Source organism: Seriola lalandi, unplaced genomic scaffold (genome assembly GCF_002814215.2).
Source record: "Seriola lalandi dorsalis isolate HSWRI2012SDOR001 ecotype SW California unplaced genomic scaffold, Sedor1 jcf7180002054256, whole genome shotgun sequence".
Classification (NCBI taxonomy): domain Eukaryota; kingdom Metazoa; phylum Chordata; class Actinopteri; order Carangiformes; family Carangidae; genus Seriola; species Seriola lalandi.
In genome coordinates this window covers 1,235,127-1,262,739 of record NW_019524809.1, presented here as the reverse complement: position 1 = coordinate 1,262,739, position 27,613 = coordinate 1,235,127, and the positions used below count along the sequence as shown (strand labels likewise).

Here is a 27,613-nt window from a genome sequence, read left to right as displayed (position 1 = left end):
GCTGGGATACTTGTGAGGGAGATAACGTTATTGTTGGTGTATGTCACGAGGAAGATTAACTCAGCATTGACCAACTTGGAAACTGTAGTAAGCTGCAGATTCACAAAACGGCATTTGCGTAAAATGATATTCTTGAGAGGATGGGGAAATCATTATTTACATAAAACACAGAAGAGATATCCTCTCTCAGCCTAGTTAATGGTTCACAAACATGGGCAAAAATAATAGGAACCAATTAGGTTTTTTGTTGATTTATTAAAGAATTATAACAACTGGTAAGAAACATATAAATGTTAAACAATAGAAAAGGTAAGGCATGTATAGTAAACATCCAGTGTTGAAACCATCAACTTTATGTTCTCCACAGAATATTATTTTCGGTGAGAAGCAGCTGAAGAACTACAAGGTTTTTGCCAACACTATCATTTGTACAACTTAACTACATATCCTATGAAAGTTAAAGTGCTCAGAGTGTTACAAATCAAAACTGAACATTGCAATAATGTGACACTTGAAACTCTTAAGGATTGGAGATATGGTTCTATGACACCTGATTACATGCTGCTGCTATGTTGTTTTAATGTTTTGGGTGCAGTGTACTCTCGTTACCATATTGGTTAATGATACATTCAATTCACTGGTACAGCAGTGATTAAAGAAGGTCCCTATAATGTAATAAAGAACAAAGGCATTGCTGTGTTTTACCAGTACAATCACAGTCTGTCTGGGCTGGTTCACAATGATCATGGTCGTCTGCCTCACTGATTTCTTCGACTGTTCAGTATGGCCTGAATGCTGAGTGTGAGCTGTGGAGAAATATGATTGAAACCTGAGAATGGCTATTTGTGCACATATGCACAGATAAACATGCACACACACACACACACTCACGTGTAATATGGACTTACGGTTTGTTGCTGTGCAAGGATTTCTCGATAAAAGGCCTGTCTACGCTCCTGCTCCTTCTCATCACACAGCCTCCAAATCTCAGCCTTGGTCTTAATGTGGTCTTCAGGCAGTTGAGGATACTGGTGCCACTGTTATATAATTAAATCAAAGTTCACACAAAAGCTACAAGGAATATTCTGAGCCTCAGCTGATTTTAAGTGTAACATACAGTAAGGTTGATAATTGAGAACCATTATCAGCTGCACAAAAATAAATTCAAATTCATGTGCACACACAGCTCATGAATAGGGATTGGTACCGAAACCCAGTATTAAACAGGCCCAGGGGAAAAACCTTTAAAGACCAGAGTCTCGATAAGCTCCAACATTATCGGTTCTGTTCTCGGTACTTGAGAAAGTAAGAAAATAGATTTCCTTTTTATTATTGCAACATAAAAGTGCTTTCGCACTTACAGATGAGAATACAGTTAAAGGACCAGATCGACAAATGGTATCAACAAAAGTAGTAGTGCCTTTAAAATCTTAACGATATCCATCCCTACTCATGAAGGCCGGTTGGAGAATGTTAACGCATCCTCTTACTTCCAACAGTCAAAGCACGCTCAAGTGGGAGGTTTTATTATGTCTTGTGACATTTTCTGTCTTATTTTTCAACACAAAATGATCCTCCCTTTAGTGCACACAGATACTAACACAGCAGTTTCTGCTTTCTGTCCTTGAACACAGAATTCCTATGACAGAAGACAAGATACAGTTGTATCTCTCCCAGGAAGGAAAAGGATTAAGAGCCTGGGAGACCGACTGTTCATTATGTCACACAACTAAAGTTCTCTATAAATGATAACAGACAAAGAAGCTGAAAAATAAATGATCACAATATTTAGATATTATAATAGACCTTTCACAACTTTTTTAAAAGGGTATTTATGTATGGGATGAATTGAGATGTAAGAATTGAGATTTTTCGTAATTAATTGAAAAAAAAAAATGCAAATCACAGTTTCCTAAAGCACAAGGTGATGTCACTAAATTGCTGGCTTTGTCTGACCAACAGCCCAAAATCCAGTCTTAATCTCACATAAGACAAAGCTCCGCTCCGACCTGAAGGTGTTCAAATGTATTGTATGAACGGAAAACACAGCAGGTCAAAGAGAGGCTGGTGATTTGATCAGTAAAATGACATCTACTCGATGTTGCTTACTGCTACTATTGCTGCTCTTCATCGCAAAGTCATTGTGACAAAATGTAACCATGATTATTTATTTCACCTCAAAAATGAAACCATAATGCCTCCTGAACAAAAAAAATTCCAGCTACATCTGCAGCAGTGCTTCAGTGAAATGCTAAAAGCCGACAGCCACAAATCATCCATACGCTGAGGGCGCTTAGACACAGTATAATAATAACTCATGATAATGAACATACTGTATATTTAAAAAACATACTGTCAGACACATCCTTCCTGTTTTCCAGCTTGTTTTCATTACTGTAAAAAATTCACCGTGATTTTAAATACTTTTATTTACCACATGACTGAGAGTCACTCACCACTTTTAACAGGTAGTCTTCAATAGTGTGAGACTTCGTCTTCTGCATTGACAAGAAGGCCACCGATACATTTTTTCTGCACTTGTTAAGCAATTCCTGCAAATAAATTTTATATAAAATGTTGTATAAGACACAAACATCACCAGTAGGAATTCTAAGAAAAAGTTTTAGAAAATTATATGTATTTATACCAATAATTCTTCATTGCTCCTCTTCTCCAGTGTTTCCTGGCTCACACTGACTGAAAGGTTGGATGTGTTTGACTGAAGAAAAACACAGGCACACATTTACATACAGTAAGCAGACAGCATTATGACGTAGAGTAGAAAGTCTAGGGCATCATGATGTGGCTCATGATAATTTACGATTTGCAGTGTGCAGCGTTTTACCTCGGCCTCGTACTCAGCCCAGGCATCTTTGCGTTCTGCTTCACTGAGCTCCTCCTCTTGTTTATGGTCCAGCAGAGATTCATGCTCGTGGTAGGACACTATGTGGTCTTTACAGGTTTGCAGCAGTTGTGCCAGGACCTTATCCTGAGAATCAGACACAGTTCATCATGTAAGGATTTGTCACACTGCTGTGTGTCATATTTTTGTGGCGTCGAAGCAGAGACCTGACAATAACAACTGTGACATCACCTTTGGCGAAACAGAACTGGGTCTCTTGCTTTTCTTAGAGTTTGGGTCGTTCAGCAGGTCCGGCTCAAATATATACAGTTCAGTCAGTTCAAAAAGGGTGAAGTGCCTCTCAATCTGCTGCTGATCCACCACTCGATAGGACAAAGACTGCTTGGTCACCTGACGATCATAGATCTTCTCCTCCATTGTGCCCTGGAGATGAAAATAACAGCAATAAAAAAAAAAAAAACACACACACTAGAAGATTTTATAGCTTTAGTAAAAATACAGCAGCTCCAGGAAATCCATGTCCAACACCTTATTTTACTTTCTTTTTTTTTTTGTTTGTTTGTGAAATTAAATTCTTAGAGAATTCATCAGTAATGGAAATAAGAAGGATTTCATTCATCAGTGTTAAATCTTTTTCATGTTTAAGCTCTTAATATTTACATAACATGCAGCTCAGGACCCTTTACATTTAATCTCAGAAGATTCACACTGATACCATTAAGTTTCTTTATTTAGATAATGGACAAGGATAATCATGGGAAAATTCTTATTTACATATAACAAAACCTAGAAAAGTAAACTGTAAAGTTTGTTTAATAGCAAGATCAGTTCACCACCACTGAACACATTTCCTCACGTTTTAGGCAATATTGATGAAGACCAGTGAGCTTACCTGAGCTAAGAAGCGGTACACACACACTTGTTTCAGCTGACCGAAGCGGTACACCCTGTATATGCTCTGTATGTCATAGGAGGGATTCCATGAGGCATCAAAAATGATGACCCTGTTGGCTGCCACGAGGTTTATGCCAAGCGAGCCAGCTCTCGTTGAGATGAGAAACAATCGTCCGCTAAAACAAAGATTGATAAAATACAATTAGAAGAGAGACTTTGTCAGGACACAGTCAAACATTCTACCTTATTATTCCAGTATAACTTGTATAAAAGATGGAACAGTCAGATAATCTGTACCGGACATTGGCAGCACTGTTGAAATGATCTGCCCATTTCTTCCTGTATGTAGCATTGGTGGAGCCATCCAGACGGTAATAATCAATGTTTTTAATCCAGCTGCCTGCTGTTAGAACAATAAAGCACAGAAATTAAGTACCATTAAGTGAGACATCTTCTAAAGGTATTTATATTTTCTTTATCATGAACACAAAAATACCTTTGGATGATGATGGGCTTCTTGCATTGTGAGAAGCCTGTAGAAAATCCTCAATTAGGTTTAATGAGATCAGGGACTGACTGAACACAAGCCTTGAAATGCAAAAATGAATTTGGTTAGATGCGATTACAAGTCAACATCTTGAAAGACCACTTACATTTATAAATCTGTTAAATTTGCTTCAGATCAGAAAAGAAACTTACACTTTATCCCCAAGATCTTCGGCCATTCTGAGAATCTCAAACAAGAGCACCATCTTCCCTGAGTGCTCCAGGATTTTGGCATCCACATCAGACAGCAGATTCTTATACCAGCCCTCATCTGCACTCTGAGACTTTGAGCTAGTGGTTGCTTTCTCTCCTACACAGAACATAACATAGGAGAAACTGTATTAGGTTGTACGCTACAGGTTTGAAGTATTCATGACACATGGAGCTTTAATACCTTCCACTACTAGAGCGCCTTTGGACACAGCAGCGCTAACCATTGTACTGTTGTTGGGGTTTGTCTCTTCTGTTCCTTCGTTCTCTTTCAGTCCACTACACCAAATAAAGGATAAAATGTAAATTAGACAATAAAGTTGAGAACTGCAGTTTCTGTGAAACAGCAGGTAGGGAAGAACCTCAGATTTTGGAGTTTCTTGTTCCAAAGTTGATGCAATTTTTAAGCACCATTCTACACAATACCTAATCTTTGACTGTGAACATATTATATATTATCATATTATACCTCTCAGGCAGAGTGACATCTTCATTTCTCAGCAGAGCTGCTGCTTTAACTTGGTTCTTCTTTTCAAAATGTCCCTGACACAAAAATCAGTTTAAGTGTTAATTAACATTTTAAACACACATGTCAAAGTAAGGAATCAACTTGTGTTCAAAGTACCTTTTTTATTTTGCTGACATAGCTGAGCTGAAGGCACCAGGGATGAGTCCAAATTCGGCTGAGCACCTGAAAGTCCTTGAACAGGTTTGCTCTAGTCCTTATCTTTGCTGCGTTAACCATTGAACCCACACCTGAAAAAAAGATGGTTCTTCAGATGGTTGACCCCATAATTTTAACAAAATCTAATAAAAACTAGAATTACCGCTTCGCACTTGTATGCCTCAGCCACTCAGACTAGTTTCAGGTTGCATCCCTGTTTATCCAGAATCATATAAAATATTAAACATTTGTGTGAAATAATTGCTGTGCGACATCTTGAGTTATGGTTAAAAAGTGTTTTGTGCGGTCACTGTGACCTTGACCTTTGACCAAAAAAATCTAATCAGTTCGTCATTGAGTCCAAGTGAATGTTTGTGCCAAATTTCAAGGGATTCCCTTGAGGAGTTCCTGAGATAAAGCATTCACAAGGCCAAAACCATGATTTGTGGTCAGCAAGACCTTGACCTCTGGCCACCAAAATCTAATCAGTTCATCCTTGAGTCCAAGTGAATGCTTTCGCCAAATTTGAAAAAAAATCACTAAAACCGTTGCTGAGATATTGGCTCACAATAATGGGACAGACGAACAACCCCAAAACATAATGGAATAAAAAAAAAGACACATTTTACAGGATCTGACACAATTACTGAACCTATCTCAGCCTTGGATGATTTAATGAGATAAGTGTTAAGTAGATATGTTTACATGGGGCCTAATATTCCAATTATAATTAGTTTAAAAGCCCAGATTAAAATGCTCTATATAAAATCCTCAATCGGAATAAACAGTCCTAAACTGGTTGAAACTGAATCGGTTGGAGAGTGGTAGTTTAAATACCAGACCCTATCAGATCACAACTCTATAAACAGGTGACTCCAAATCTTAAATCAGAGTGAAGAAACGTGTGCATGTAACCACAGCTGGAACACATCACATAATACGAAACTAGAGCTCTGAAAAAAAAAATGATCATAACAGTCTTAAATAATAAATATGTAGATTTATGTCACACATTTGTCCAATCATAGCCCAGCAAAAAACTTAAACTCAGCAACATTAAGAGACTTCTATAGTTGTAATAATCGTACATCTGCATTCGTTACGGCAAAAATACGAAGATTGACTCTTACCAGCGACGTGGTCAAGGTAGTGGCGGTACAACTTATACTGAAGCGGGGAAACCCTCACCGCCAGCACGTACTCATGTTTGGGAGGTAGAAACTGTGTCAACTCAGAGTAATCTCTTCTCTAGGAAAAACATTAACACAGTGTAGTGAGACCTGGAACATAAAACCAAACTGTATGTGTACATGCACTGATTTTTTTTTATTTTTTACCTGCACACATCCAGCCAACATTGCATGAAGTACATGTGCTCGCCTCTTCATGATTCTGACATCTCTTGGCGTGGAGTCAGCACATTGCCCGTTCTGTATGGGGTTGATAAACCGGTTTCGGAATTCGCCCAATGAGCCCAGGAGATTCTTCTTGATGAAATTGACCATGCAGTGGTCTGTGGGAACGAAATATGCTGTATCAATATGAAGAGTTTAATTTCAAAATAAAATGTGTTCCAAAACATTGCACCTTAACCTACTTTACTGACTTAGATCTGACTGTGAGGCAGAATTTGTTTTAGTCCTGCCAGATTTGTTTAAAGTATTTACCGAGTGATGTATGTCAAGTAGCCTTGTTGGCCCTGTACGTAGTGTATTTACATTTCCATTTACTCATTTAGCAGTGTGGTAGTTAGGCATGTGAGCGTGTTAGAGGTATTAGGAGAGGAGGTGCTCTCTGAAGAGATGAGTTTTCAAAAGATTCTTGAAGATAGATAGGGATGCCCTGTCTTGATAGCATTTGGTAGATTTTTCCACCATCAGGGAACCACAGACGAGAATAGTCTGGACTGAGACTCCCTTGTGTGCAGGGATGGCAATGTCAGAGGACATTCCTTGGAAAGGACCATAAGTTTGTATGATTGAGTTAAAGTAGAGTCATTCTAAAGGCAGCATTAGTGACTTGGATTTGATTTGAGCCGCCATGAGTGGCCAGTGAGCTGATCTTTTTGGCTGATCGAAGACCAGACGCGCTGCCACATTCTAGACCATCTGAAAGGGTTTCACTGTGCGTAAAGAGAGGCCCGTGGAGAGGTTTAGTTAATGTCAGAGAGATAAACTGAGATCTGTTCAGAGACCATAGGGTCGGCTGGCAGGACCAACAGGTACAGTTGGGTGTCAGGTGCATAGCATTTATATGAGACGCCATGTGAGCGAATCATTGGACCCAAGGAGGTGGTGGACAGTACAAAGAGAAGGGGTCTGAGTACCGATCCTTTGGGCACCCCTGTGGGAAGGGGATGAGATAAGGACGTTTTTCCGTGCAATGACACACTGAAGGAGCCCCAAGCAAGACAGAATTCGAACCAAGAGAGTGTTTTGCCCGAGATACCCATATCAGAGAGAATAGATAGAAGGATGTGGTGTTTCACCATATCAATGGCTGCCGATAGATCCAACAAGATCATAACTGAGGACTGAGATGCAGCTCTAGCTGTTCTTGGTTCTGCTTATCTCATCATTGTAAAATGCAGTTATGGCAGCAGTGATATAGGACGAAAAGGAAGATAAGAGCAACTGATAGACCTTGAGATCAGTGGAGTCACTGGTTTTACTCCATTTTCTCTCAGCAGCTCTGAGATTGGTGCACAGTGTTAGTCAGCCATGAGTGAGGCAGGTTAGGGCAGACAGGTTTTTCCTCTAATGAGGAAAATGATGCCATGTGTTGTGAAAGATGATGGTCTCATTGCACATTACTGCACATTCGCTATATTCTACATCACTTCAAGCAAAGTTTGGCCTCATATCTTTAATATGGCATATATTATAATGCAGACTTACACTCAATCAGGTTATTTTGCAGTGGTGTGCCAGTTAGCACCACTCTTCGTCGGGTCGTGACAGCGTTCATAGCTTTGGAGATATTGGACGCATCATTGCGCAGGATGTGCCCTTCGTCACAAACCACAATGTCTGGGCCTGAAAATAAAAAACAGATAATAACTGTGTCAATAAGCAAAGAAATGACACATACAACAGGAAACATTTTAATAACATTGTGACATTACAAAGTTACTGTACCGGGGTCCACCAGTATGCTCTTTAACTCTGTCTTCCACTGCTCGTTGTTGATTTTCTGGCCTAGTGACAGGATGCGGTACATCTCATAACCAATTATCAAAACACCTCCATCTCTCTGCCAACTCTGCAGAGCTCCAAGTCGTTCTGAAGGATGCTTTATTGTAGCCAGTTCTGTAACCTGTAACAAATTTGTATTTGAACAATCACTACATATAGACAGACATTAGGCAAAAGGTGTGACATAAAGCATCTGAAGCACAAAATTTAGTCCCACACTCTTATGATTTAAAATAATTAACTGCTTTGAAACCTTGACTGTGTCCTTTCCCATGGTTCCTTGCCATTTTTTGAACTCGCTGACCCAGTTGAGGATAGTATTAAGTGGACACACAACCAGGGCTGTTCTGAATTTCAGGTTTCTCGACAGCAGGACTGTGTGGAGGAATGTTACCACCTATAAGACAACACAACTATGAATATGAGGCATAGACAATTGACCACAGATAATAAAGCACAATTAAGGACCAAGACAGTAATAACAATGTAACAGGTTAAGGGGACACTGGCCTGTTGGCCCACCTGTTGGGTGATGTACATACAGTAAGTGGAAAGATAGCACTTTTGTACAACTATCAATATCTACGGCAACTTTGGCGTATTCCATTGTCTAAGACAAATCTAAGTTAACACATATTGGAGGTGCATATGTTTATTTCTTCACCTGCAGAGTCTTCCCCAGGCCCATGCAATGTGCCAGTATACAGCCTGATCCTGGAGAAGAGTTGGCCTTCTTTACAGACTCACAACAGCTGTCCCAAATAAACTGGACACCTGTGGAGAATAAAGAGAACACGGTAAATTGGCCTGAATACAGCTGTTAGTTAACAGCATTAAATAACAACATTAATTAGCTTTTCATTTGCATTAATAGCTGAGTCTCATACCTATAACAGACCAAAGATGAAGATATTTTTGCATTCAGACAGTATGTAAGACAGTGTAAGTGAAAAGAGAGCACAAACTAACCATCCACCTGGTGAGGCTTCAGGCATGTCACCAGGTTCCTGTGCACCTGAACGAGGGGCTTCTTGGTCTCCTCATCCTGATCCAGGACCAGCTTGGTGGTGATGGGACACGCCACTTGAGACAGCTCATCCGCTATAACAAATACCTGGAAAACAATGCCACACAATCACAGCCAGAATTTTGTGTATTTGCTCCTCCTCTTAATAAAACCCAAAACGTTGAATAATTATAGTGATACAGAAATACAGCCTCTTATGAGCATGGCATTTGATTCAAGTCCTGTTGCAGATGTCTGAATGTTAAACTACTGTAAATATCCAATGAGCATCACCGCAGTGAAGTTTAAGGGTTTGTTTGACCTGCTGTGCATGCAGTACCTCTCTCCTGTCTTCCATTTGTTGATCCCGATCTGCCAACCGTTTGCATCTCTCCTCCTCCTCTCTCAGCGCTTCCTGGGTCTCAGCACGAAGATTCACATCTTCAATGATTTTGCGGATCTTTTTGCGTCTTTTGGGAGTGCCCTTAGAGTCGATATCCTCCTCTCCATCCTCTTCTCCATCCTCTTGATCACTCTGCTCAAACACAGAAAGATCCATCAAGAAATATGACTATTAGACACAGGAGCTAACTCCCCTTCCCTCACCTGGGAGGTAAAAATGAAGTTAATATCAGAGATGAGCAGATACAGATAGAAATGATAAATAACTTAAATATAACATCAGCTGCTACCTCTTCAGTGCTTGTGTCAGACAATAAAATGCAGGGCACTTCTTTCGTCTGTTTGAAACTACGGGGTGTTTCCTTCACTTTCCTGGTTAATCTGGAGCTAAAAGGAGAGGATGAGAAATGAAAATGAATTGATGAATTTAGTACATGTGCAAAGTATATACTGAAGTGTGAATACTAAAGTACTGGTCCTGCAGTAACATTCACTATTTCAGAAGTAAATATAGCTATTTTTACTCTATTACACACATTTTTTTGTTAAATATTCAGTTAAATTAAGTTAACCTGTTAAATATTCAACATAAAAATGTGTTTTCTACATTAATCCTGATCTGTGCTTGATTTGTTTCACTGGTACAGTGTTCAACTTGGATGGGCACAATATCATGAACACCTGTACAGTCTAAAGCAATCACACACATTAGCCCAGCAACAAATGCTAATACATAATTTAGCTTTGAAGCTGTCAGTCTCTACATCACATAGGATTAGAGGATAATCAGTTGTGTTTTTTTTAATGAAAGAAATTATTTGTTTTTATTGCATTACTGTATATTATCCAGATGTGCATTGTTTTGAGTGCATCCTCTGCATTAGGACTAAGTCTATGTATTCTTTCATATTAATTTACTAGAAAGACCTTGTAACTTTTGAAAAAAAAGCTGTAGCACAGTAATTCACTTACAAATGAAATTGAATTCATAAGCATTAAAATTCCCCCATAACTCAACTGAGTACACTCAGGGTTTTTTTCTGCTACAGCCTTAATTGGTCCGGTATGACCAGAAGCTAAAGGTGGCCAATGTTATCTTATGTTACACAGGCTAGCTTTAAAGGTATAACACCAGCCACATACTGTATATAGAAACAAGAGTAGTAATGTAAATATAAAAGTTTAGACACATTGGTACATTTTACTGCCAATAATTCCATACTAATAAAATTCTAAATGCAGTGCTTTTATATTTAATGGGAGTATTTTTATGTTGTAGTGCTGCTCACTTAAGTGGAGGACTCAAGTACAGTCCTTAGAGTATCCAGGATCATGTGCAGAAAACTGAATTTTACAGTTGTAAGGCAAATTTTAATTTAAAATCAGAGCAAAGACATTCATTTTTGTTTTTTAACGTTTTACTTCTGATGTTGTTGACATCAGCTGCCATTTAATGTACCTTTTAAGCTTTTCTTCTTCTGTCTCATCCTCTGACTGACTCAGCTCCTCGCTCATGCCAAGGTCATCCAGGTTCGACTCTGTATTGTCACCACTGCTTCCACCATCAGCTTGACAAAAATCAAAATCAGATATTTGAGCAACATAGGTATTCCCTGTAAAGGCAGATCAGTTTCTAATGTTAGAGATGTCCTTACAGCTCAGACATTTGCTGCTGGCTTTTTTCTTGCTCTCCTGCTTTCCTACTTCACTCTCTGCCGCCGCCTTATTACTTGATGTTTCCTCATCCAAGGTGAGTTTGTGGCGTAGCAGATGATGCCTTGTCTTTGGCCCACCGGACATGGTGTCAGATGATTCTGAGGCCAAGTCTTCCCCTGTAGCAGAGATATATTCCATCATATTTTCTACCCACAGTGACAGATAAGGTACCCGACAATTGGGATTCTTTCTGTTCACAAGTTCGGTAGTAAATTCAGCAGTTAATTGGAATAAAACTGGAAAATAATTATTGTGCTTATTAAAGATGCACAAGAAGCTAAAAATGTGCCACTTTAAAAAAAGAAATACTTACCATTTTCATCTGTTCCATTATCCTTATTGCCTTGTCTGACCTCCTTGTTATCGTCCGACTCATCAGATTCATCCTCCTGCGTTTCCTCATCCGAAGAGATATCATCACCCGAGGAGTAGTTGGCTTTGATTTGGGCCAATAGCATTTTCTTAGCGATTCTTTCAAAAGTAGAAAAGAAGGGAAAGGTACCTGAAGTTCAATTCATGATCAGTAACATCATCTTCAGCTGGATATTTTTAAAAATCACAATTAAGTATAGCAGTTAACAGTTAAATTTCAAGATTTAAGTCATTTTTAGTGCAGGTTGGGCGCTAACAATACCTCAGCTGTTGGCCTTAAAAAGAAATGACCTATAAATCAGATCAGATATCTTTCTCTACTCAATCAACATTATGTGTCAATGCCAAGTCTTGAACTGATAAGCCAATTTTAAATTCTGTTGGTCACGTCACAGACCAAGTGAAATACCATAACGCCAGAAGACATATATTTAAAATAATAGTACATAAAATAAGATAAAAATGAGACAGAGACGTTTTTAAGAGTAAGAATTTATTACAAGTATTCTTCACAGAAAAAAAACAGACATTTTCTTGGTTTATTGTCCTTCGGATGGGGAGGGATATTTAAATTTTTTTCCGACAGTTTTTCTGCTTGAAATGTCTGTCAGACATTTTGTCAATTGTTTTCAATTGAAAATAAGAACGATATTTACCTGTACTTCATCCGATCATGGCAGCTCGGGGTGAAAGAGCTACAGGCTTTTTTAACACAAACTGAGAGCTGACTGAAAGGCAACATATTACTCTGGTACTACCAGACAAAAACAGTGAATCACTAACAAAGTCTCTACATAAATATTTGCTGAGAGTGAAATGTTATGTTAAGTGGTTTTACATTTTTATATTCCAGTGGAATACTGATGCATGCGTTAAATACTTTGTTCAGAAAATTATGATTTAATACCATATTGTGTTTTGGCCACTCATTAATACATACAATTAGCAACTCTCTTAAACCCCTTCTACATCTTCCTGTGTTCAAACGACATTTCCCAACACAGGGCTGACCTATAATTACACATAATAATCATGAGTCCAACAGCTTTGACGGGACCAGGGTCTGGATCAAGTAGATCTACTCTCTGGTCAATTGTACATTCCACATCACCCCTTTCTCAATATGTACTGTGCACACAGGTCTGATCGTGATCTGAAATTGGGTAGTCGATGCAGGTCACTGGACATAAGATAACTGCCAACATCGAATGACAGTTTATTGTAAAAGACTCACTGTATTACAGTAAAGCAAAGCGAGAGGACAGCAGCAGAAACAGACCAGAGCTTTGGATCTCATTTGACATGTTTTGACAGAGGACGACACAGAAAAAGCAGAAAAAACAAAAAAGCACTGAAGAAAATTTAAATACTACCAAAACGCAAATTTGGCATTGTTGCCATTGGAAATAACATGCTGTGTGGTTTTCAAAGCAGTAACAGTACATTTAATGTTTTAGCCCACTAACTATAAACAATATGAATTTTACATTTCTGCTGACCATTTTTCTGTGCTACTACAGCTACACTAGACCACAGCTAAAAAGAGACTTCTGGGGGAAAAAAAAAAAAAAACAAGTTTCTGCTCATAGGAGGCTACATAATTCCACATTAAGTGATTGTTGCCTAACAGCACTATATTCACTGCTGTGCTGTCAGGAAATCCAACCTGGAAAAAACATGAGAAACAGACATTTATGTCATTAAAGGCATAATGAGAATTTGGTCGCTTCTTGCATTATAATGGTCGTTGTTTCACAGCCCACTGTCAATTCTCAGATATACAACGTTCCTATAAACATCTGAAAGCACTGACCTGAAAGGATTTTTAACACAAATTGGTTTAATCTGCAGCACTCCAAAAAAACAAACAGCAACAGCTTGTTCTCTGCTGGTTCACCTCTCAAGCAGGGTCTAAGGGCCTGTTCAGAACTGGTATTAACATCTGTCTCTGGTGATCCGATCACAAGTGGACAGTTCAAAGTTCAGGTGTGAATGCACCCAAGATGCAAAGAGGGCGCATTTGAGATCTGCTCACTCAGATCACATTCTGAGGTGGTCTCGGCCACATTCTGTGCAAATGCATCCTGGGCCTCACTGAAGGACCGCCGACTCTACTGACATCCTCTGCCACAATCTCCTTAGTCCCTCCACTATTTCATAAAGAACCAAAAATAACGCACACGCACACACACACACACACACAATGGACCCTTCTGTCAGATTAGCTAAAAACAACCATGCGTACCTATTCATTTACATATAAAGCATGTGGAGATACATTTCAATGCCAGGTGTGAACTGACGTGCTTAGAGCTGAGCACTTGTGATCGGATCACCCGAGACACATGTCAATGCCAGGTCTGAACACGGCCTAAGTCTCTGCAATTTTAATTGATAAAAGGAACAGTATGCTTTAGAAAATGGTCAGCAGTAATGTATACTGTGTATAGAAAGTGGGGTAAAACATACAAAAACACAAATTATACACAATTAGACTTTTTGGCACTAGTGGAGTAATTTCTGAATGCTGGTGACAGTTGATTTACTTCATTGTTTTGCAGCTGCATCCTCTATAACATTTTGTATGGGGCCAGAGTCAGATGACCTCCCATTTCAACACCAAAATCTCCAGCCAAACCCTGCATGATTCTTTAGGGCTTTGCCTTGAGCAGACATGCCAAAATTTTATTAACCTCCACTGTACTGTGATGGTGTCAAAAATCTCAGACCGATATCTCAAAAACTCAGCAGATAAAACCGAATGTCTGCACATAGCTAATAGTGAAAAACTATGCATTTATAATTTGAGTGAGCCACCCTTTAAGAGAATCTCTGAAGGCACCACTGTAAGAGAAACAAAATGACATGTCTCTGAAATTTTTATATATTTATATAAAAAAGTTTTATATATATATATATATATATATATATATATATATATATATATATATATAAAACTTTTTTGGTAGAGGACACAAATCCTGAAATTACAACTACAGCACATTGAATATATGCAAAAGGACATGTTCCCAAGCTCCAACAGCAATGTGACCAGGTGTATCTATGTTTCAAATATTTCAACACTACAAGATACAGAGAAGACCTGAGGTCAGTGCTGTATGCGTGTATATGTGTAAAAGTGACAGTAACAGCAATGCGATAATATCTGATATCAATAAATATCACTGAATGACAGGAACACTGAACAGTAGCTCCACTCATTGCGACCCAAATACTTACAATGGGACAACGATCATCTTGGCATTGAAATAATTATGGAAAACAGCTGGGTGCTGTGTTTACAACCTTTACTTGAGTCTCTTGACATTGTCAATGAAGCCAGTAATGCACTGAATGTGTAACATGCATGTTCACAAGCTCTGATTAATTCAATGGTACAAATGAGCACTCTAGCCATTCACCATCTGTTAGTCTGGCATGATGCCTGCTGTGAAGTACATTGTGTGTGATTGAGAGAGTAAGTGGGCCAGCAGGGCTGGTATTTGTAGTTTTTGGAGCTGCAGTAATACATTTTTTCAAGAGGTCGATATTATCAACTCCATTAGTAGCTTGCACATCAACTAGATTTTTAAGAAGAGAGACTACATACCAGGTTATAGAGTATTATGTAATACCAACATTTATTATTCATCATGGTTGCCAAGAGCAAATAGCAGAGCCTTGATGTTGATACCTTAAATATACCACTGCAAAGAGGCAAAACAAATGCGCAATGCCCAGTGACATGTAACCACAAATCAAACCTACTGCAATTGGCTGTAAACATGGTTGATTTGCATAAATTTCAACACCAATGGAAAAAATTTTAACAATTGTTTATGGTGTTTGGGGTGAGAGCTGCTCGGGGCTTTGGGTGTTTATCATTGAATAAAATTTCTAGGCTAAAAAAAATCATACCAATCTTTCTGTTTGTTGGATTGTGGGAGTAGCCCTATAACAAATCCTGAGATTTACAGATGATCATAATCATCATTATAGTTTTTTTCAAAACAAATTAGGAAATCAGACTCTGAAATAATGCATCAACACTTGTATTAAATGCAGGCACACTCTTGAAAATGAGGTTCAAGCCTTTTTTGGTAGAAGAATTCCTAAATATATTTGTGGCCAAAATAAACAGTGGCTGCAACGGGAAGGAATTTTAACTTTGGGGCTAAATAACATAAATCTAAAATCCATTTACATAGCCGTGTACATCACATCGGAAATTTTAACAGACATTTATTTTTGCCATTTTATCATAATTGAGTTGTCATAATGAAACCCATGTAGAATTACTTTTAAAGCAGAATATCAAAAAGATGATTTCCAAGGTGAAGCATAAAAGTTCTGCCTCCCATCAGTGAACACAAAATATTAATGAGGGAGATTTGAGAAAAACAATTACTTAAAATTTTGTATTTTTATTTTTAAATAAAAGTGTGTGCCAATAATTTAAAAAGTATGTTTCAAACTTTATACTTCACCTGTAATAACAATATTCCATTTATTTATATTACCAGTGATGCACAGTGGAGGACAACAGTTCTTTGTGCATTCAGTACACAGGAAAGTATGATGAGGTTCAAAACTTTCTAAATACGCAAGAACACTGTCACTGAAAAAAAACTAATATATTAACAGGTTGAGGTGTAAGGCAAAATAAGTTTCAGTCTTTGTTCAGATCTATGTTTGTATTTCTTCAAGGTCTGTCAACTGCAGGGCTTTCCCTTTGTATATGCTTAATATACCAGGGAGAGGAAGTGTGGTATAAGAAGTAATACAAATAAACATTTTAACTTAACTTAATTGATTGAATTTACAAGGTTGCATACTAAAAGAAAGAAAAAAAGAAAAAAAGAAAAAGAAAAAGCACACAAGCCTCTTCTAAACAAGGTTCTGTCTCACTGCATCATGTGAGGCCAGAGTTTCACAGTGTTGCTCTAGAATGTGTATTTGATCGCTGGGCCCTTACTGCAGCTACGTTTTGGTCGTGTTTGAATAGACTGCAACTGAGTCTTAATGACATGGGTGTTCCTAGATTTTGCACAGAGGTTAGGGTTCGAAGTTGCAGCCTTTCTTCCACATTTAGGGTGCTTTACAATGTCTAGATCCGGGCTTTTTGAACCATACCTATTTTCTGGATCATCATCATCTTCTGCTGCCCACGAGAGCCCGGAGTGCTCCTCATCTCCTATGAGCACAAAAAAGAAACAAATTGTTTAATTATATATATTTAATTAAATTGTTTATCTAGTCATGTCGTTTGAAGAGAGAAAGAGAGAGAAACTACCTTATAGTTATTATACCATTTCAAACAATAGACAGCCTGCTAGCTAACAGAATTGCCTCTGTGCAGCTCATTAAGTACAACATGGCACTGACAAATTCCCCTGAGACAGTCTGTGCCTAAGATAGTGGTTCCCTGATGAGCATCAGCAGTTTTTCTCTCTCTGTGAGTCTGTCCATCTGGAAGGTTACTCTAGTGTCTGAATAAATCTTGCTAACATGAAACTTGGTAATACTGTTGCTAGCTAACAAAGCACTTTTCTTTTTCCTTATTGTAAAACATAAAACACACTACAGGTGGAACTTAAAACATTAATGATAAATCCATAAAAACAAATACTGTATTTAATGCAATTATTAATCCCAACCATGTTTAAAACTTTCAATAGTATTTACTTTTTGTTCGCTTGGGGGCAGCAGTAACAAGTTATAAATACAACACTGACATCTTCACAGTTTCAGTTGATGTAATTCACTTTATGGTATTTATACATTCAGCAGTTTTAGAGTAACATTAGCATTCAATAGGAGTATGGTTTATGTCCACCTGGAAAATTTAAACCTCATCTTCACATGCTTTTAACTTTGTTTTTGGTCTCTACCTACTTCTGGGGGAAACATCTGGCTCTTTAGCTGCTTAATGCTCCACTATATTCACCAGCTAGCCACAAGCTGTGTCTACTACACACTGTGGGAAAAATATATAGTCGCTTTAACAGTTGCCTGCTGTCAAAGGTCTAATCAGCTTCAGTCAGTTTCAGTCCACAATTTCTAATTAACAACTGACAAGACATAGATCATTGACAAGTTAGCATAGACCTTATACAGTATATATACATAATAATCAAAGACTCACCTGATGATTGGTGGAATGCTGCTGCTCCCAGTAAGGCCTCATCTTCAGTGATCGGCTTTATCTTCTGATCACTTCCGTCACTTCCAGAGTCATCATCACGTTCATCTTCACTCGATGAGGTTGACGACTCCATTGCTTCCTGACGAGATTTAGCCTTAGACTTCCCAGCCTGTATCCTATCGTGCTTTTTAGCCACACCTTTCTCCTCTCTTTTGATGAGGTGAGGCTTCCCTATTGACCTCAGCCTTTTCAAGTGTTGCATTTTCTTCTGGGAGTCTTGCTCATCACTGGAGAAATCTGTCCCACTTTCCCTTCGAGCTTTGACTCTTCTGTCACTTGAGTCAGACTTGGGGGAGCGGTCCAGCATCTTGCGTTTGCGGCGCATCTTCTCTGGCGACATCGGGGTGTTCTTAGTGAGCCAAAAGAGACATTTCTTGGCCACCTTAGTTGACGCTTTTCCACCATCCTCATCACTCTGCGGGTCATCAGAGCTTTGCGTCAGAGCTGCTCGCTCAAGCAGAGCTGCAGGGACTTCATCTGAGTCAGAGTCGTCTCTTGCTCTGCTTAGACTTTGTTCTTCAGTGTTTTTTGCAGGTACTGTGCTGGGAGTTTCCTCTGGGTCAGAGTCACTGTCACTGTCTGCTGCAGTAAGAGACGATTTGCCTGTGACATCACTTGGTCGGCGCAAAGGGGTCGTCTTTACGCGAGGAGACCGTCTCTTGCCATGTTCCTCTTCTAAGTGTTGAAATGCACTAGAATTGTCATTGCTCATCTTGCTGTCAGCTGTCTCTTTATCTTCTGGTACATCTTTTCCCTCAGACTGTTTATCCTTCATGTGGATGTCCTCCTCCATCTTTGGGGCATGAGAGGAAGGCTTCTGATCCATAGGTACAGGTGTAAGTTTTACTACTAATTTTTTAGTCATGTTGACCCCTGTTTCTGACAGCTTCGGGCCAATGTTTTGTGAACTCTGCCTGGCTTCATGTGAATCTGAATCCATGTCTTCCCCAGGGCAGTCATATGTACTTCTCCCATCTACGAAACCCTTGGAGTCAGAATCATCATCGTTTTCCAAATGTTCAGCTGCCAATTTCTGCAAGTTGCCAAAGCATCTTTCTTCAGAGATCTCCGGCTCTGTGTCTGTTACAGTTTGTGCATCAAAGTCATCACTAAGGAACTTTTCCCAACAGTTCAATACATCCAAGTCACTGAATTCTTCCTTCAGGCTATCCTCAAGTATGACAAGTGATTTTCGCAAGCCTTTAACTACTGACAAAAAAGACTTCAGATACAGCTGGCGAACACCAGGTGCTTGTTTGTTTCTTGTCACAGTATGAATGAAATTGACAAATGTTCGGTTTAAGGTGTTTGTTGTGTCCACTAAGTGTTTGGCCTTTTTGGTCAAGTCCTTGGGAATCTGCAGTGTGTTATAGTTGAAAACCACGTTACCATCCATACCAGTGTGATCCCATTTATCCAAAGGAATGTTTTGTGGCAAGTGTGGCAACATGTGATAAAGTCCAGATTTCCCTGGCTCCGCTCGGTTCCTCTTGCGCTGCTGATGCCACAGATGCTCCATGCTCTCCAGGACATTGTCACAGGCCACAACCAAGTCGAAAAGGGGATCCGGACTACACACATAGCAGTACCATTTACTCTCCAAGATGCCAGACAGCTCCTTCCTTCCCAAATTTCTTAGAATGCACTTCTTGCAAAAGGCATTACTACAGAAGTCACAACAGATCAAATTTCCTCCTTCAGCACACCATCTACATGAGGGGGGAAAAAAAAGACAAAAAAGACAGTTGCTAAAAGCTTAGTACCAAATAAATTAAGGAAAAGGTCTTTATTTCAGTGAAAACATTAAATAAAACTTATGCTACCTGCACTGCTCATCCATTCCATCTCCATCCTTACTGATGTCGTCACTTAAGTAATACTTGTAGCAAGACTGACAAACCAAAACATTTAATGGAAAAGTTACAGACAACTTGAACAAAAAGTGCATTAGAAACATGCAAGAGATTTTTTGAACACTACAAATGCACTTGAAATTCTATACAAAAGTATCACAAGCTTGTTTATTGCAATGTAAATGCTTATTAGCAAATATTTCTTATGGCTACAGTAACATTTTAAGCAAAAGTGCATTTCTTAAAACCAAGCTTTTAATAATATTAATCTGATTGATCATAGCAGTCAAATAGTTATGTTTCTGACAGAATTTGTTTAGTATACATTTTATCCATTTGAATATGAAATGACAGTGCCTGAGTGTAAAATGAACACTTTAGTTTTCAGTCTGATTCCTTTACATTTTTACATCTGTCTGCATTATTTAATATTTAGGTATTTCGTTTGATGACACACTCAAAACTGACAAACCAAATTGCTTAAATCGCACATCCAAATACTGGGGGGCTGAAAGATCATGACAATTAAAAAAATGGAGACTTATAAAATCCATTAATTTACACTATCTTATACATGCTGATTCATTTCGGAGAACACGATTCAAGTGTCTAGAAAAGATTAGCTTTTTGGTATGTTTTTGGTTTTTGTATGTTTTAACTATTTTATACAGTGGTATGTTTCATGTTTCTGTAAATAGAAGCCAGCCAGTCTGCAAATTATCCCCACCATTCATAGCAGTACTTTCAGAATTAATGACACGCTCCCAAGGCAAACAGAGAAATAAGAGAAACTGGCGATGCCTTTCATGTGCCAAATTATGGAGCTTCCTAACAGAAAACGATGGGATACTTCGATACTAAAATTTAAAAGGCATGATACTCTCAACTGTCACTGCCGTTTTAATCATGATAACCAATTCATGTAAACTTCACACCTTGATAACAAGGTAGGTATTCAAAAAGGTTTCTAACTTTTGGAGTTGTATATGTTCATGAGTGCCAACTTAAAAAGGTCATAGATAATAGTAAAATGAATCAGAATAGCACTGATAATCGAGGATTTGTTTCTGACATATCAAAAAGCAAACTCACCTTGCAAATAAGTACTTTCAGAACTGGATGCCGGTAGAGGGAATCTCTCTGGAAGTGGTTAACTTGTCGGCCACATGCAGTGCAACTGACAATTCCGATGTGTTCAACTCCTGCGAAGATAGACCACTGTCATCACCAACAAAGTGGATATAAATATAGCTTGATGGGTTTTTTCCAACAGTGTGAGACTCAATCGCTACTTAAATCCACTTCATTCTGCTGGTAAGATGTCCATGAGCAAGACCACTGGTTAGAATACGAAACAGCCTTAAGCAGTGTGGAATTGAAGTGAAGCCATTGAACCAGATTTATTTCAGAGTCAGTGAATCAGTTATCTCTCTCACAACAAGATAATGACCAAGCTGCATTTAGACAGAAAGTGAAGTGCATTTTCCACTCCCTATGACCACTGATTGTTTTTTTACATTCCAAGCAAACAATGGATGAGTAAACTAACAAGTGCCTTGTTTTTGTTTCATTTGTTACAAAATGGATTTGCATGACCACTGTTTTTTATGTTGAAGAAATGGCTGCCTGAGTAATCATGAAGTGATGTGCAATTTTATGACAAACCAGCAATGACTGACCTCCACGTCTTCTTGAGAAATCTTTCCGCAGTACACCGGATTTGCGGCTGCGAAACTCAGGACCCCTGAAGTCATCTCTTCCATTATCAACTGGTTCAGGCCTGACTAATATAGTGCCTGTGTAAACAAACCATACCAACATTAAAAATATATAAAAATATTTCATCATGGCCTCAACCTGGAGACCAATATAAAGACTTCTTACACCCTACAGATAGTAAAATACAAAACATAACAAATATAATTACTGAGTTGTGTCTACCATTTTTCAGTCTTGCAGTTGGAAAAATACAGATACAGGTACTAAGGAACTAAGCAAAGATAATTAACAACACATACTTAGCAACAAGTATATGATGAGTGTTGTAGTCTGAGGCAACCTGCCAAAATTTCCATAGCCACATAAATTCATTGAACACCAATCAACCACTGACATTATCTGCATCTCAATTTGTCCAGAAACAGTTATGAGTCGAAGTATATAATCCTATTTAATGTCAAAGTAGCAGTGTGAGAATCTTAAAGACCTACCTTTAGGCAGTCTAGTCATATCAAGGTGACCATTTGCATTAAATGGTAAATCCAAGTCCACACTTGCATTTGAGTCCCCAGACTCATCCAGACCAGAATGCTTTATGACAACAGAAGGTTTTCTGTAATATCAGTGAAACAGAAGAAATATAAGTCACAGATATCTTTTAATATTTCCCACAGTTTAATAGTTTACTTGGACTGTGAAAGTTTATTTTATTTCTTATCTATTCATTTATATATTATAAACCTATTTTAAAGCTAAGCTACACAAAGCTAGTATAACCTAAGTCTATTAAACCCAGGTGAAAATAGTCACACAGCAGCTATTTGATTATTTACAGTGGCATGTTTTTTGCCCTGTTAAAAACGGTGTACAGGATGGCACAAATTGTTGCAATGTGCCGTTCAATAAGAGTCATTCTAAACGTCTGCCATTGTCAGGCCCCTATGAAACGCCACTACAGCAGGAATGTTTTTAGAAGTCAGGCAACAAAAAGGGCGACAGAGTCACCGTAAAGGGGAGGTTGTGGTGGATGAATGGGTTGAGCACTGGACTTTCTCCAAGGGGCTAGGGTTGGACTCCCAGTACCAGTAGTTTATTTTTACTTATTATCTTTTTTTAATACATTCAGTTTTCAGTCACAGATTGGTTAGGTTTAGACAACAAGACTAGTGGGTTAGATTGCCCTAAAATAGACCCTTTCACAACGTTACCCACATGCTAGAAAGCCTTTCTGCCAGAATTTCTCCCATGAGACTCACTGAAATGGTCCAAGAAAGGCTAAAACCCTGGTATCCACCCTGGGAGCAAATAGCACTATTGGCTACAGACACCTGGGTGCAAATAGTATCTGCCTTGCAAAAATCATTTCATCTGATTATGAACATTTTTGTTTCAAGCTTTTTATAGTTTTGTGTCAGCACAGACATACTGCAGTTCTAATCAGCAATAACTGTGTGCATATTAAGTCCAAAGTCTCCATTATACACTGTATTTGTGCATGGAATCTGGACTCTTTGAGTAAAGCTGTAATTGCATTATCCTCTATTTCTATGTATCACTGCAATCCATCTGACTCCAAAAACAAAACTTTATATGGTAGTGTTAAAATATATCTAAGCTGTCCTCCAATTATTGACACTAAATGACACACAAAGTGATGATTGTGTTATGCTGTGGTGCGTTATCTATGCTTGCAGGGTATGGATGAAATGCAAATTCACCTTCTTGAGTACCTGGCATCCACTCCTGCCTGCAAAGCAATACAGTCGGTTAGTTTGGTTGTTACTGGTAGTGACCAGTGGCATGTTTGGTGTTGAAACCATTACAATAATGGGTAATGCTCATTCAGCAGCAAGTACTTAATTTGTTATGCAAACCATGGAGACTATGAGTCACGTGAGAACGAACAGAAAGCATTGATAATAACGACATCCAAGGAGTTAGACGACTGCTCAAAAATCATAAACTACTCACTGAGTATTTGGGAGAGACCATGGGAGACAGACAAGAGAGATTACAAGTGGGCTAAATATAAGTAAACATCTGGTTGAATGTTTAAGCAGTGGGCTACTGCTTAAAAAGACCACATTGAAGTACATTTATGTAAACAAAAACATAAGGGGGAAAAAACCATTTGAGGTGATGCAAGTGGACTTTTGGCATTTTGTGGATGGAGGCACACTGGACACATGGGAATATGACGTAAACAACTCGGCAAGCCATGTAACAAAATTTCTGCTGTTTTGAGGGGGAGTTCATGTGAATTGTCCTTGTCAGAAACTCATTTGTACGATTATTCTGACACCACATGAATGCAAGGTTAGTCTTGTCATCTCTGTATTAAAAGTGAGGCAAGTGAAAAACATGTTATTTATTTTTGTTTGTTTGTTGGCAATGGTTTGTGAATTAGTCATCAGTTCATTCATAAGGATTAACTACAGACATTATTATACATTTTTCATATTCAAGTTTTGCACGGGGGGCTTCAATATCCACAACAACAAAAAAATTTTCATCCAATGTGGCACTGTTGTAAATTAAATGTGAATTTTTTTTCGGTGGATCCAATTAAAGGGTTACTGGCACCATTACTTCCCCCAATGTACAAATCCATACAAATGATGACAGATATGACAAAAACACAAAGAATCTTCAGTTACCTCTGCTGCAGTATGACCTGTTCCCACAGAGCAGCTCCAGTTTGTCAGACCTATGAACAGAAGATCAGTTAAAAGGTTTGTAAAGCATGTGAACATGACAAGAATTTTTCCATCACTCATCAACGCATTAATCAGAAGCTGTACCTTCAGAATCCTCTAGGGTTGGTTTGCCATTGCTGTCCTCAACAGTGGAGTGAGCCAAGTACTCATGCAGCTTGTTGACCAATACATTCAGCTTGTTGGTAGTAGTACTTCAGTCAAGAAAAAAAAAAGAAAAAAAGAGTGTGATTATGGTAAACTTAAAAACAGAAATGGCTAGCTGGTTGATCAACTTGTTGGATAGAAGCCATATTTACATATTTTGTTAGTATTAGTAACAGTATTAGTAAGTGATTTCAGTGGAATCAATTGTTCATCATCTGGGAACCCATTAAACATCCGATCAAAAACCTATTCGGCGTCTACATCTCAACTTTTACTATCTAATACAGTAGTAGACACCAATTTACCTTGAAATATGGAATTAAAATACCATGTTTCACAAAATATTACGTTTCAGCTTTTATAAAATAGTGATGAATGAAACCTGACAAAATTGTCCCATTTCAAGGGCTCCTACAAAAGCTGACCATCAATGCAGCTTGTTGTCCAGATTTGCGAGACACATCCAAAACTCTAATGCTCTGTATCCTACTGTTTACTGTACATTGATAAGCTGTTTAATAGAGCATTCTGGCAAGAAATTGAGAAAAAAACACCTGGACATTCGATAGTTTTGGTGTCTGTTGTGCTGCAATATCCCAGAACAGGAAATACAGTAATTCAGTCTGGCCGTCAGGGCAGAGACCCACCTACAGTATATGAGCTGCATTCAGAGGATCCAGCCTCTGATGTTAGAAACAGCTACTGAGTTAAGTAATGAACTTATGGGAGTGAAGGATTCAACATTGCAAATTGAGTTGTTAATGCATAAACTCTTCCATGTCACAGTAGTTGTGAAGGGGTTTTCTACAGAATGTAGCAATGAATATAAACTTTCCTGAACTGTCCAGTATTGTTACGAGTGTCGCAGCTTTACATGGACTGTCCTGCTGATTACTTGGAAGGGCAGTGTAGCAAAGCTTAGATAGATTTCATTCATCCAAGCTCTTACTACAGCAATGTGGGAGATAAATAAAGCATTTTAATCATGTTTTTTTCTTGGCTCTTGTTTTCTTTCTGCTAAAGGGTATGATTATCTATCTGACCACTTTTAGCAGGCATGACATGGGGAATTAAGAAACTAACAGGTTCAAAAAAGCAACTTCACATTAACACACAGTCACCAGTTTAGTAGGTACACCAGTCAAAACTAATGAAGTCTAGTAAACCCTACCTCCATGAAGAGAAGGCTTGCTTTTGTTTTAGAGAGGCGTTGATTAATTCTTATGGTCGTGTTGTAGGTTGTAAGTAATGTTGATGACCTGTATTTCTTTACATTGAAGTGTTAGTGGTTTTTGGTGTACCCTGGGCAACAGCACAAATGATTGGAAATACCACTGTAAAGATCGTAGTTCAGATGGGCATTATAACCTTCATGAATGTCGGATTTTAGATGCACTTGCTCATTACACCAGACACACTGGCAGCTAGGATGGGTTACCTTCAATTCAACCCACATAAGATATTTTCAATGTAGCAATAGCTATGAACAATTAACTTACATTACCACAGGGACGTCACGAAAACACGTTTTTCTAATATATGCTGTTTATCCCGTTAACAATAACAAAATTGAAGTTCGTAGCTAACTAAACTAGAATTATCTTTATTTATGGTATCACTCCAGTTAGCTGAGACAGCTAGCTAGTTGCTAAGCTAGCTCGTCGTTATACCTACTGCTAGACAACCGCAGTTCAGTCCACAGTTTTTACCTGAGCATCGCTGTAGACATATCGCGAAGCAGGTGAACAACCGAAGTCATTCAAATCCTTGTCGTCTCATGATACTGGAATAATCTGGTAATAAGAGTATGGCGCTCAATCTGCGTCCCATTTCCCATCACAGGCGAAGCTGAAGGCAGAACCAACAACAGCCAGTGAACGGTCCGTGGTTTTTTTTTTTTGTTGTTTTTTTTAACGCGCTCCACCTTTAATGTTAACCTATTGCGCATTGTCGCCACCTGCTGGTCCGGAGTATGGATCGGCCATTTCGCCGATAAGCAGATTTGCTGTTTATCGTTTCTTTCATGGAAGCAGCTTATATCATATGCACCATTATACTTGTTTTTACAGGTTTGATTGGTGTTATTTCGTTTGCACTAAGATATATCATAAAACTATCAATGTTTCTCTCGCCTTTCTCAAACAAGCAAATAACTCCTGGTACATTAGGCTATTTGTTAAATCTTAATAGGCTGTTTTTTAGTGTAATTTCTTGCATATCCTGCAGCCCTGAGTTTCGCTCTAATCTTACTGCGCGTCTCATATTTCAAGCCACACATTACACCGACTGCTCTCTTTTGTCTAACCTATTGTCTCTTCTTACAAGACTCCCCTGTGGCTCTAAAATCATTGTGTCTTTATAAGATGCTTTTTCAACATTTTCAACATTTGATACAAAGGACTTCTCGGTAGCTCTCCATCCTAATATTCTAATATCCTAACAGTCTATTATCGTTTTCCTGTTAAACCTTTGGCTTTTGTATGTTGTATGTTGTATGTACAAAAACTGTTGTTGTTCCTTGTACCACACATTACTTTGCAAAAGAATCCAGCCTCTCTTTCCCCTTCAACTAAAGCAGAAGCTGACAAGGATGACGTTTCAAATAACAAGTCTGAAAACCTTTGAATTTTGATGAGGGAGGGACATGAACCTGTTTGCACAGCGAAATGAATAAGAAAAACTAATTTCTTTCCTAACCCTTCCATCCCTTGTGGTGTTATCAGCACTGTAGACATCATGACTGTGTACCACCATGTTTTGTGTGTTCTGATCTCTACTTTCTTTCCTCGGACTGGGGGTCTCTTCTTTTCAAGTAACTGGTACCCAAAATTACCCTCTAAAATCAGCATGAGTCCACATACAAAAATACAGCCAGAGTCACAAAAAACAATTGTATGTGACTAGAACAAGGAGTCCTGCAACAGATGGTATGCCCCCCTCAGAGCCCTGATCTCAATATGATAGAATCAGTCTGGGATTACATGAAGAGACAGAAGACACTGAGACAGTCTAAATCCACAGAAGAACTGGTCAACTTCTCCAAGATGCTTGGAACAATCTACCTGCCAAAAAGCTTAAAAAACTGTACCGAGGAGAATTGGTACTGAA

General features: G+C 38.5%; 1 protein-coding gene across 1 annotated transcript; it reads right to left on the bottom strand.

Annotated features, from left to right (window-relative positions):
* Window positions 1-235: 235 nt before the first annotated feature.
* atrxl (ATRX chromatin remodeler, like) lies at window positions 236-26,381 on the bottom strand. Its single transcript, XM_023404698.2, is given in 36 exon segments — window positions 236-761; window positions 764-806; window positions 909-1,037; window positions 2,457-2,552; window positions 2,648-2,719; window positions 2,846-2,989; window positions 3,095-3,286; window positions 3,756-3,933; window positions 4,055-4,160; window positions 4,254-4,345; window positions 4,457-4,613; window positions 4,698-4,792; window positions 4,983-5,056; window positions 5,139-5,269; window positions 6,308-6,425; window positions 6,515-6,690; window positions 8,075-8,212; window positions 8,315-8,492; window positions 8,625-8,768; window positions 9,036-9,145; window positions 9,341-9,485; window positions 9,718-9,912; window positions 10,070-10,166; window positions 11,239-11,347; window positions 11,435-11,611; window positions 11,809-11,966; window positions 17,001-17,061; window positions 18,013-19,781; window positions 19,896-19,963; window positions 21,018-21,127; window positions 21,605-21,721; window positions 22,136-22,257; window positions 23,363-23,391; window positions 24,302-24,351; window positions 24,446-24,552; window positions 26,215-26,381. Coding segments are annotated over 36 exon segments (5,931 nt in total). The 5' UTR covers window positions 26,265-26,381; the 3' UTR covers window positions 236-567.
* Window positions 26,382-27,613: the final 1,232 nt, after the last annotated feature.